General features: G+C 31.8%; 1 protein-coding gene across 6 annotated transcripts in view; it reads left to right on the top strand.

The window, feature by feature from the left end:
* LOC145297667 (unconventional myosin-XVIIIa-like) overlaps positions 1–13,266 on the top strand; it is a 794,600-nt gene that overhangs the window by 492,428 nt on the left and 288,906 nt on the right. For all 6 annotated transcript variants that reach the window (XM_080143864.1, XM_080143857.1, XM_080143848.1 and 3 more), the window contains 2 exons: positions 2,995–3,178; positions 7,601–7,802. In XM_080143864.1, coding sequence (XP_079999990.1) covers positions 2,995–3,178; positions 7,601–7,802 — 386 coding nt within the window. The remainder of the gene's footprint in view (positions 1–2,994; positions 3,179–7,600; positions 7,803–13,266) is intronic.

The following is a 13,266-nucleotide window of genomic DNA, read 5'->3' as shown; positions in this document are numbered from 1 at the left end:
TCATTTTCAAGTCTAATGTAAATAAGTTTTTTCTTTTGAACTGTTCTATTAAATAATTAAATCTTACTCAAGCTCTACCATTACCGATCATGACGGTGTTGTTCCACAGACCACCTAACACTCTTTAATCTTTATCCTCGAGTGGTTTTTGGACTTTGCTAAATTGTAACACCCCCCTCCCCATCCGCTAGTTAAAACATGAATGTCTGAGGTTTGAAAGACAGCTCACTTCCAATGTTAAGATAAATCATGCAAAAACCCAATTTTCTTTTTCATGATTAATTTTATCTGTGATATTAAAACGAGAAAAAAAAATTAAGAGATCAATAAGCAAAAAGTTAGCTCTTGTTGAATTGAACTTTACTTGCATAAATAATAATAATAATAAAAAAAACTATTGCCTAAATGAGGTATTTTAAAACTTGTAAGGGATCTAAGGGAGATAATCAGTATAATTTTTTCCAGAGTAATTTCCCTTGTTTGAGAACCGATATCTGAAATGAGGTTTGGTTAGAGTTGTTTACATGTTTCATATGGACTAGCATTATCATGATGAATTTAACAACGCAGCATTTAATGGAGATCTGTCCTCCCTCAAGGTCTGCACCATATCATTATGGATATAACGGATAGAGATAGGCTTTTTTTTTAATGAAAATACTTGGAGATTCCTCAGCACAGTTTCCTTCTTTGTATTTAAGACTATTTTTTTTTTTAAACCTTACCATAACATTTACTTTACTTAAAAAAAAAAAAAAAGTTGCCGCAGCTTCTGTTTTAAATGTTTTCGTTCGATAAAAATAATGATGGTTTGTTTATTTTTTAATAATCGCGTAAAGACTACATTTTGTATTATTAATGTTATCAACTTTCTTACATTTAAAAAAAAAAAAAAAAAAAAAAAATGCCGCAGCTTTTTTTTTTTTTTTAATGTTTTGATTTAATCAAAAATATTGCTGCATCGAGCGTCCAAAATTATGAGATGAAAAAATGAACGAATATCTTCGTAAGAGATTTTTCTCCCTCTTCACAGTGAATGAAAATGATTGTAAAGCGACACCGATTGCTCAATACATAATTTGATGCTTCTTTGCGATTAGTCACAGTTAAAAATAAACACTTTGATGTCTTTACGTGTCATACAGAAATAAGTATTCGTGACAAAAATTCTAAAAAAGGGATCAAATAAGATTAATTACAAGTAAAAATTAATTTTATCATAAATTTATGAGCTTTATTGTATTACGTCATTCATTTTTACTTGCTTAAATGAAAGAATGACTTATCTCCCCTTGCTTTGAACTTTCGGCACTTCCACTACTACGGATCAAGAAAATAGACTAACGCTTTTTTTTTTTTAATAAAAATGTTCTACGTAATCTTTTCATCATTACCAATCATCACAGAATTGTCTCAGCGTCCATCTGACATTCATTAACTCAAATCTTTGAGTGGTCTTTTAGCATTGATAAGTGGTGACTTTCTAGTAACAAAAATCAAGAATATAATAGTTGTTTATGTTAAACTTAAAAAGGTGTAAACAAATGCGAATTAAAAAACGAAAATATATTCACTGCATTCTGGTCAGGTACAGTCAGTATGTGTGTATGCACACACACACACACACACATATACACACAATATATAAGAACAAATAATAAAACATGTTAAAAACACTTTAAGAAGACTATTATCCTCATCTTTATTAGTCGTTGTTTCACAACGTTTCGGCCAACTATTCCTCTGCCCTTCGTCAGGTGGTAACCGCGATGGATAGGAACTTCGAATCTCCTAACTGCATTCTCAGCAATCACTGCCATCCATAGTTGTTGTCGTCTCATCACGTTTTGCCCAAGTAAACCTTTGGCCGGCTTTGGGTAGGATTGAAACCGCTATCTTCAGACAATTCTCACTTGGAACTGTAGAGATTCAACGTCTTCATCCACTGTGCCACGGGCCCCAAAGGTGCAGTGGATAGAGTGGTAAGACAGTAACAACTATGGAAGGCAGTAATTGCTGAGAATGCAGTCAGGAGATTCGGAGTTCCTATCCTGTCGCGGTTACCACATGACAAAGGCCAGAGGAATTGTTGGCCAAAACGTTGTGAAAAAACAACTAATAAAAATGAGGATAATAGTCCGCAATAAGAATAAATTAATGAATAATACTCATTTCAATAATGAATTCCAATTAAAAAAACATATACATACTTTAAGAAGATCTAAAAACGTATTTAATTTTACAAAAGGAAACAAAAATTAAGTGGATTGTCCTTAATCCGCAGAATTTCGAAAGAAATACTTTCCTTCTCATCAGGGGGTAGGAAATTGCAAAATGCGGAATCGGATTTTGCTTGCAATGTATTTAGTGAAAGCACAAATAAACCATAGAACTTACTTGGTAATAAAATAGTGAAGTAGAGAGAATGGGAGGAAAAAAAGAAAAATGATTTCACGTGAATGGATGGTCGAGTGAAGAGTAGAATATCGGTAAAATCCAAGAAAAGTTTGTTAAAATAAAAAGTTGATTTTTATATGTGTGTGTGTGTGTGTGTATATATATATATATATATATATATATATAATATGTACGCATATATACACGCACACACATATACGCATGCATACACACACCTGTTCATATATAGACACATGTACTCGCGCACACACACACACACACACACACATACGTGTAAGTGTGTGTGTATGTTGGGCCGAAAGTTACTATTCGATTCCTTGAAAACTGACATTCTTTGATCATTGCTGGTAGTTTGTTACTTTTTTCTCTAGAAGTAATAACACCTTAAATGGAATTAAAGAATAGATTTTCTTGAAGTTTCTGCAACATTACTTGATCGATTTACTTGGTTTCTGGTGTATGACGCATAACGTATACATGATACAGAATTTTTCCTTTTTTATGAGAGAAATTCTGAACCAGCAGCATCATTATATTTAATATCTTTTTAATATCATTAAATTATATTTTTTGCAGAAGCAACATAAGCGAGCTATTTACTACAATGCGAGGTCCTGTGTCAACGACTGTTAGTGGCTCAATTGTTGGGGAGAAACCCACTTCCTCCTTGCGACGAGCTGCCAGTATGAGAAGAACGTTCACCTCAGGTGGAGCCAGCATCAAACGAAAGTCGATTTGTTTACAAGTTAAACTACAAGTTGTAAGTATTTCAGTGTCAAATCTTTTACAATTCCTGTTGGAAAGTTTGTGTTGTTTGATCACACATATTAGAATATCAGATGATATATACATTAAAAAGCATAAGGATTGATGTAGAACCTGACCCAAGGTCACATCAGCACCTTCAGTCAGTTTACGGTAGTCTGATGGAAAAGTAACCAGAAAAAGGTAGGAACCACAGATTGAAGCTTGTCTGAGCTTCAATCTGTGGTTCCCTTTTGCCAAACATTTGCAAAAAAAAAACACTCGTCTTGTTATAACAACTATCAAGTTTCCCTTCACTCTTTATCTGTGCCTAAATCTGTTCAACTGGTTTGCTTTTGACTATATGGTCGTCTTCAAGTCCAATGTAAACAAGTTCTTGGTGAGCCCCTCCCCGCTAAATAAATCATTTCTACCCTATTCCATCACTAAATATTAACATGCTGTTTCAGTGACTGCCGTACATTCATTAACCCTTAACCTTGAGTGGCCTTCGGTCCATGATAAGTAAGTAGTGATTATGTTAAAAAAAAAAAAAAAAATTTAAGTGCACACAATTAGCCAGTCAGCAATGAGCTGTCAGAAGACATAAAAATTGTTTTTATTAATAGAAAAAAAAACCACTTTCCTGATACTTTTTTCTTAAAAAAAAAATTTCTTTTGATCATGGTTGTTTCCAAGACAAAAAGTTATTTTCTATCATAGTTGTTTCCACGTTTTCTGTCTTCCAACAAAAAAAAAAACTATTTCTTCCTAAGTAAGAAAAAAAAAACAACAGTATTAATATACTTGTAACATAGCATGGATGCATATATGCAAAGTAACATTATTGAAAAGGACTATAAAAAAATTTTTTTTCTTTTGTTCCTTACTACCCCACCTACACACACACCTGGGCAACGCCGGGCACCCTCACTAATAAATACGAAGTTTGCATTAATCAAAATATCATATTTAAGTATATTTTACAACTGGGCAAGGCCGGGCGCCCTGTTAGTATACTAATACATTGCTTTGTCTTGTTTGTAATTTACTTATATATAATAGCATTGCCGGTCGATCCCAAGCCATGATCCACAGAAAATCCCAAGGATCCGGATCAAGCAAGATTACCTTTTTTATAATATTGGAATAAAATTGGATAAGCATTAAGTTTTTATTAAGTGGGGTGGGTGATATCACGGCCATAACGACAAGGAAATAAATGTTATACAAAACAAAAAGTCAGTTGCTGCTATTTCCTATTGTTTGTCTTAATCTCCTTTGCAACTGAAACTAGACATATGTTGGTCCACCGATAACAGTACATGCTTATCTTTGAAAATAATAAAAATATTTCTTTCATATGAGTAAACTTCCAGCAAGTTTTACTTTGTGATAAAGTTTTGTTTTCAGCGTTTTGAATTTATATGTGGCAGTTTTCACGTTGGCTTTTCTGGTAACTTTTCTGGCTGTAAACTGCCAGAAGATGCTGACACAATATTGGGTCAGGTTCTGTATCAGTACCTAATCTTTATGCTTTTTAATGTATAAGAGGTGAATGTAGTTTGCTTGAAGCATTGTATAGTATGTAGTTAAATGTAATATGTAGAAGGTAGTACAATGCAGAAAGATACAAACTGAAAATGTGTGATATTGGTTCAAACAGAAGCGCGTTTGAACCATACACATATCTGACAAAGAGATCTTTCTTGAAGTATAAAATGCGGATATTCCTATAGACCAGCTGACACAGGTAATCACAATACAAATATAGATAAAATGTGTGTATGAAATGTATAAATATATACACATTTATTTGTAATTCGTATTAATAAAACTATTCATCTGCTTCAGTTTGTGTCTTTCTGTATTGTACTGCCTTCTACATATTATATTTTTAATGTATGTTTAATTGTACATAATAGAATGGCAAATGATATATACAGGAACAAACATAAGGACTGAATGCAATGTGCTAACAAAAAGTTACTTTAATGTAAGAAATAAAAAAAGAAAAGATTTTCAGAATAGTAACAGATGACAGCCTATCCTTTAAAAAAAAATGTGAGGGTGCTTATACAGTATAGATCGCAGGTGAAAACCGCATTCCAAGTAAAAACTTTTTGATATATTTACATATCATGCATGAATAAATATCCTCGCCAAAAAATGAAAAATTAGCAAGTAAATTTTAATTAAAAATATAAATCGGATCTGCCATTCATCACTACTTAATTAAACAACACTGGCTTATCTCCCCCTGCTTTACAGGTGTTCCCACTCTTATCAATACCAAATCTGCAAAATACAATAAAACTGACCTTTATTTGTAACTAGTCTGGGTGGCCGGCATTGCCCGGAGGTGTGTGTTGAGTGAAAAAAAGAAAAAAAGTGGTGTAAGGCAGGCAGGCTCAAACCCATACCGCGAAGGAGGAAAAGAACGTAAAAAAAAAAAAAAAGTGATGTCTTTGCTGTTGTGCCCATCGCCAAACTGGAAGTGACGTAGGTTTAAATTAAGGCTAGACAAGAGAAAAGAGGGGATGACTTTGAAAATATCGGCAAAAAAAGCGACCCCTCCCTGCAAAAAAGTGCCCAGTTGAGGGTAAGGAATTAATATTTTTAGCCAATTATTTGATATTTGTTGTCCGAAGGGTCGAGCTTCAAAATGATACTGATTTCGTGAAAATCTGTCACCTCTATCGAAAGTTTTAGGCAGACATACAAACATACATACATAGATACATGCATACATTTAAACAGATAGGTGAAATTTATATTATAGAAAATTAAAATTCTACTCAATATTTTTTTTTTTTCTAATTTTTTGTGTAGATACCTATTTTTCTCTTTATTAAGTATATCAAAGTTTTCCTGTTAATTTATTTGGAAATGTCATTTTCACTTGTACCCCTAGCTCTATAAGCATGGAAGTTAATCTATATATACATATTTAATTTTTTTTTAATTCCAAAAAAGTTTATAATTCCTAGAGCTCAAAGTATAATCTATCTATCTATCTATCTATCTATCTATCTAATATATATATATATATATATATATATATAAAAGACAAAAATGTGTGTGTGTTTGTATGTCTCACAAAAACTTTCGACAGACATGTCGGAATATGACGAAACTAGTATCGTTTTAAATCCCCAATCTTTTGGACAACAAATATACAAAATTGGCCAAAAACATAATTCTTTCACCCTCAACTGGCCAGTTTTCTACAAGGAGAGACCACTTTTTTCGCCAACATTTTTGCAAGTCATCATCTCCTTTCGATTTACTTGCCTTAATTTTAATGTTTGCGACTTCCAGTTTTGCCACTGAAGCATCGGCTAAGACTTTTTTTTTTTTAACCTTCTTTTTCTTCATTGTGTTATGGGTTCGAGTCTGCCTGCCTAATACCACTTTTTTTTTTTTTTTTTCTCTCTCCACCCGGGCTGCCTACTGTTGTTTTGATTTCCTCTCTGCTTACTACCACTTACACACACTTACGACCTAAAACTATATCCGATGGTGAGGCCCCACCTTGCGGGCTTTGGGGAGTGTGGAGCCACCCTTTAATTGCCATTGCTCCCAGGTGCACTCTGACCCGGAGTGGTAGTACCTGTTAGGGTCCCAACTATGGGTTAAATAGAATCTGACTTAAAAAACAAATATACTCCATTAAAAATCGTTCCTCAAAATAACTAGATTCGGCATTAAATAACCCGAAAAGGGTTGATATGCCGTAAAACAAAAACAACCAACCAACTACACACACACAATTTAATAAAGTTCCAAATTCACTTAAAAAAAGAAATCTTTGTTTATATAACTGTTTCTGCTCACTTTGAAAACACATTTTTCTTGATATAAATTCAAGATGTTTTCAAAAGGCTCCTTCCGTGAACGATGGCTGAGTAGAAGTCTTAAGTAATTTGTAATTGCTTCCTTAGTATCACCCTGCACTGAGGATTGAACCTTCATCATCCAATCTATTGTCTCTTAGAGAAATGGGTATTGTCCTGATTTTATATCAACTCTTCAAATTGAAGCCATTTTCTATCATTTTTATGCTATTAAAATTCTTTAACCAGCTGTGACAATCAGGCTTTAGTAGGGTGTATTCCAATTCCTGCTGTAGCTGTTCATTTGAACCTGAAATCATAAAAATTGGTCGGTCATCTCATAGTATGTAAAGCAATAACATACTGAATTTTCAAGAGCCTACGATAATTTTAAATGCCTGTACAAAAAAAGTCTGGGAACTTATTGAAGGCACCTCCTATTTAAATTTGAAGGTCAAATTCGTTTCTTTATATTTTATTGTTTTCTCTGCGATTGTGTAATTTCCTTTGGGTCAGTTCAACCTGAACACGTAACATTGTTTTGTTTTTTCTGCTGACTCCTCTTGAAACTGTTAATTATGCTTTTAATTGACTTTTCACAGGACACTCTAATTGAAACACTGCGCCGTACCAAGTGCCATTTCGTCCACTGCATGCTGCCACAAGCCAATGCCGGACTCTGCGAACTGAAGACCAGCCAGACAAATGGTAGCAGTGCCGAGGGTAATCTGCTTAGTGTCCCTCTTGTCCGCTCTCAGTTAAGGGGAGCAGAGACCCTTGAGGCGATACGTATATTCCGACTTGGTATGTACCCCTTAATGTGAAAAAAACTCTATAAGTTTGAAATGTTAACTGTTGGGTTTTAAATATTCTCATTCTTAGTGCATCTCTCTCTCTCTCTCTCTCTCTCTCTGTCCGTCTCTCTGAAAATAGAAAAGAATGAAGTTTAAAGAAATTAGTTTCGTAGTAAACAGTTTGTAATTCCTTTATAGAAATTTTTTTTTTTCTGCTGTTTGTGACCTATTTAGATAAATATGCCATTTGTTCTGTTTGATAATCAATTCTATAGTAGTGAACATTAGTGAAAGTTATGAAATAATAAAAAAAAAAGAAAATTTGTTCCCCACCCTCACACGCATACACACACATGAAAGCAAGATGATTATTTTTTTATAATGAAAACTGAGTATCCACTTTTGCAAACAAAATAATGATACTTAACTAAAAGCTTGCAAAATGTGGTTACACAAATAGATCACTAATCGTTCTTGATCACAGAACAAAATAAATAATGATGGAATGGAAAGTAAATATCAGATTTTTAATAATAATAAAAAAAAAAAGAACTAGCGGGACCTGTGAAAATTTCACAGGGGACTGATTCATATGTAATATATTGATGCAGGTATTCTGTAGATATACAGCATAAATGGAAACGTTTTGATATTATTGTAGCTATTTTTTTAAAACTGCAAAAGTATTTATCCAAGCTAGCAGGGACATCTGGCATAGCCAGGTCGTAAAATACGCTTAAATATGATAATTTAATTCTTGCAGATTTCATATATATTATTATAGAGTTAATGTCCTATCGATTTTTATATATTACAAAGTTGCGATTTCAAAAATAAAAAATCTATCTATATGACTTGGGTTCATCAACTTGAATCGAAACCGAATCCCAAACTTATGAAATATATATATTATGTATGTGTGTGTGTATGTATATATATATATATATATATATAGAGAGAGAGAGAGAGAGCTTTAATTCCTTCAGCTATAACCAAAACTTATGAAGAATTCTCGATAAAATTATTTTTAAAAAGTAAATTATTGGAGTGTGCAATTAGCTATAATCGAAACCGAAACCATGAAAGAATTCTTGGTAAAATTATTTATTATAAGAAATGGAAGTACCTAATGATCAAACAAACCGGGTATAAACGTGACACAGAAAATAACACACACGCTATTGTATTAATGTATAGATTAGTATGTTTATAAATGTAACAGTTAAACCACCCTGGAATTGAAAGACAAAAATATCTTTTGAATAAATGAGAAATGACTCCACATAAGCGATGTAAACTGAGTAGGGTTGTAGTCAATTACAGATATGTTGAGGTGGCACATAGTTGTCAAGTTTTTGTTTTGTTTATTTAAAAACATATTAATACCTGTTTTTTTTTTTGTTTGTTTTTTGTTTAAAAAAGTTACTTACGAAAAGCCTAATATTCAGACTAAGATGTCATTTTGAATATGATTTGACGTGTTCTGTAATCTATTCTAGCATTCTGAAGAATAGCCAAAATTTGCTGCTAAAATAAGATAATTCCGATATTCCCTTATTCCTCGAATACATTCAGGATGCAAAATTCAGGGAGCGTTTCTTTATTTTATAGTTATACCTATCAATTAAATAACACCGTGAATGTGAGTGAAATGGGAGGATTTAATTGTAGAAGAGTGAAACTCTTGGCCATCTTCCTTGTGAAAGTGTGTGTTTAAGAGAAGCAGTTTATTTGGAATAAATGTAATAATTTTTAAACAAGGATGAAATGCATAATTTTATGAAACATGGTTTACAAATTAATGTAAATGATGAGTGTAAAAGGTTTGTTTAGGAAAGGTTCAGTTTTTTTTTTTTCTTAAAGATGGAGATGCAAGGGGGAAAAAATCAAGATTACTTTATTAATATGGAGATAATTGTGTATACGTGCATATGTGATATATATATATATATATATATTTATATATATATATATGGCATAATTGTGTTGACACACTGGTTCTGATCAGATCACCAAAGTTAAGCAACGTTGAGCCAGGTTAGTACCAGATGGGTGACCATTTGGGAATTCTAAGCGCTGTATGTGCTCTTCGCTTATCTCGGCATTTATTTCCAGTCGTCCTGAACATACACTTCACTTGCCACTGGTATTTAACAATGTCGACTCAGGAGAGGTGTGGTTGGAGATTGCACACCTACTGACATAAGTTTCACACGCAGGCACCCCTACATGGGTATCAATAGTCTGTCAGACTGGAGGAGCCTGTCTTTTATATATATACATGCACATACACACACACACACACACACACACACGAATGTGAGTTTGCCGCACTGACATTGTTATTAAAAGCTCAGTATTTTTTGTAATTATTAATTTTTTATCATTTCTTTATTAAATAATTGGTTTCATTTAACCAATTATGCTCAACTCTTTCGTCATATTTTCTACATTGTGCATAATTGCATGCATTTAGAATGAACAAGTTCTAATGCATGTACATAAATATATACATATAGTGACCTTGTCTGTGTATGTGCTGAACGGTCTCTACCAAACTCCTATGTCAATTTTTGGTCTAAAGACTTAAAACTTGATAAATATGTAATTCAGACCTATGAAACAAATTTGATTTGGTTTTTATTTATTAGAAACAGCTGCTAAAGATTTAAAAAAAAAAAAAAAAAAGAATGAATATGCCAGGCATAAGTCGACTTAGTGCTCTTGTATGCATGCACAGATATACATTTATATGTTAAAGTCAGTTAAATTTAACGTTTTCTTAGCTATTTGGTGATAGCTCATGGTAACGACTAAGGATTGAGTGCTAAATGTTTTGGTTTCATTTCTAGCTAATGGCACCCAAGTTATTTACTTTTTTTTTTTTTTTTTTTTTTTTTTTACCCCTTGAAAATCATTATTATGTATGGAGTACAATATAATAATTAATAAAGGATTGGCTCCGTAATAATAAATACAAAATTTGCATAAATTAAGATATATCTAAGCATATTTTAGATATGACAGGACCAAGTTGGCCGGTCACTATTATATATTAGGTACAATATAATAATCAACAGAGGATTGACTCTATAACAATAAATATGAAATCTGCATAACTTAAAATACTATACTTAAGTGTATTTTACATCCTCCTATGTGTGTGTGTATGTATGTATGTATATATATATATATATATATATATATATATATATATATATATATATATAATGTGTGTGTATTTGTGTATATAATCATGAAATTGTGCATGTATATTTGTGAATATTTTTATATAATGAAATTGTGTGTATATTCGTGTATATAATCATGAAATTGTGTGTGTATATTCGTATATATAATCATGAAATTGTGTGTGTATATTCGTATATATAATCATGAAATTGTGCGTGCATATTTGTGTATATAATCATGGAATGATGTGTGTATATTTTTATATAATGAAATTGTGTGTGTATATTTGTGTACATAATCATGAAATTATGTGTGTATATATTTGTTAGTGGTGGGACGATTCCGAAATTTTTCCTGATTCTGATTCAATTACCGATTCCGTTCTAAATTTCCAATTCGGATTCTTTTAATATTTATAAATATTTAATTAGATATTTGTTTTGTTTGTTTGTTTTTTTTTTTTGTAAATTTTCAAATGATTACAGAAATCCCCAGGTAATTTTCGGGTATACTTTTTCTCAAATGTTTTTCTTGTAACGTATTGCAAATTGAAAGACAGAAAAAGGTTAATTTTAATTTTAAACAAAGCCAAATTGTATCAGTTCGTCGTTAGTGTACAATATGCTACTTGAAAGTTTTCATAAACAGCTGAAAATAGTCGATGATTGGTAGGTAAAATGAGAAAACGATCTAAGAATAAAATATTAACAACGCCCCCCTCCCCATTATTACTAATGAATTTCTAAATAATGTTACTATTTGGAAAACTATTTTTAACATGGAGTGGGCGTTGGGCTTCATTAACTATTATGTACCTTCCTTCTATGAATTTTTAAATTTTATTTATATAAATTTGGTGGGTTATTAAATTGATTTGCTTTGCTGTAAAAAAAACGAAACAAAAACAAGACGCAAATAATAACAACTAGCGGAACATGTGGAAATTCCACAGAGGACGCATTCACATGTAATATATTGATGTTGGTATTTTTGGCGTAAATAGAGATGCTCTGATATTATTATAACTCTTGTTAAAACTACAAAAGTGTTTATTTAAGCTAGCAAGGACGCCTGGCGTAGCCAAGTTGTTAAGTATGCTTAAATGTGATATTTTAATTCTTTGCAGATTTCGTATATATTATTATAGAGTTAATGTTCTATGGATTTTTATATATTATAAAGTTAAGATTTCAAAAATAAAAACATATGTTCATATGACTTTGGTGCATCTGCTTGAGTTCCTTCAGCTATAATCGAAACCGAAACCAAAATTTATGAAGAATTCTTGGTAAAATTATTTCATAAAAAAAAAAAAAAATGGATCACTAGAGTTCCATCAGCTATAATCGAAATCGAAACACAAATTTATGAAGAATTCTTGGTAAAATTATTTATTATGAGAAATGGGAATCCATAATTAAACAATAGTCACTAGAAAGTAATCGTGACACAAAATAAATAATACGCATGCTATTGTACTAATATATAGTATTGTTAAGTCATAAAAGCCACGCTCCTTTCCTACTACTAACCCTAAGTATGGGTGGCAATACGAAAAATATAGCAATTACATGTGATTTTATGATTTTGCTGATCGGCCTCAGAATTAATGGAAAAAATTACTTAACTGATTAAAAAGTTATAATGTACTGAAATGGGATCAGTTTACATTATATTTATATGCACAACTGAACCCCCATTCTAAATCCTAAAATAACGTTTCAGTGTGCTAACGCATAATCACCTAAAAAAAGTAGAATCTCATGTTTTGGGTATTTTAAATGAAATTTTTTTTTTTTTTTTAAAGTTAAACTTCTCAATGTTTGCTCTTCCAAAGTTTTGATAAATTTGTGAGATTTTCATCGATATTTTCTCTTGTGCCCAAACGAAACAAAATATAAGGAGACATGAAATATTTCAAAGGATGGGGTGATTATACAGAATCAGCATCAGAAAAAAATTACAAGCATGTTAAATCTTTGATATGAAAGTCTGAAGTCTCTAATGGTCATTTATCAAATAGGCGTGAAAAACTTTTTAAAATCTGTGATATTGAATAGGCAAGTGAACTCTAGAATATTTACTTTGCTTACAATAAAAACTAATAAAAACAAATTAAATTAGGTTTGGAGAGTCTGAGGATTTCTTCTTGTCCAAAAAGGTGCCATAAAACTTTAATCATTTCAGAAGAAGCAGATGAAAAACATCCCAATGTATAGCTGGCACCAAGAAATTTACCCTCCTCCCTGCCCAGAGCATTTAAAACTTGTTAATAATCATAT

The sequence above is a fragment of the Euprymna scolopes genome, chromosome 2 (assembly GCF_053919585.1).
Source record: "Euprymna scolopes isolate OS-2025 chromosome 2, ASM5391958v1, whole genome shotgun sequence".
In the NCBI taxonomy this organism is placed as follows: Eukaryota; Metazoa; Mollusca; class Cephalopoda; order Sepiida; family Sepiolidae; genus Euprymna; species Euprymna scolopes.
This window is presented reverse-complemented; position numbering and strand designations above follow the sequence as displayed.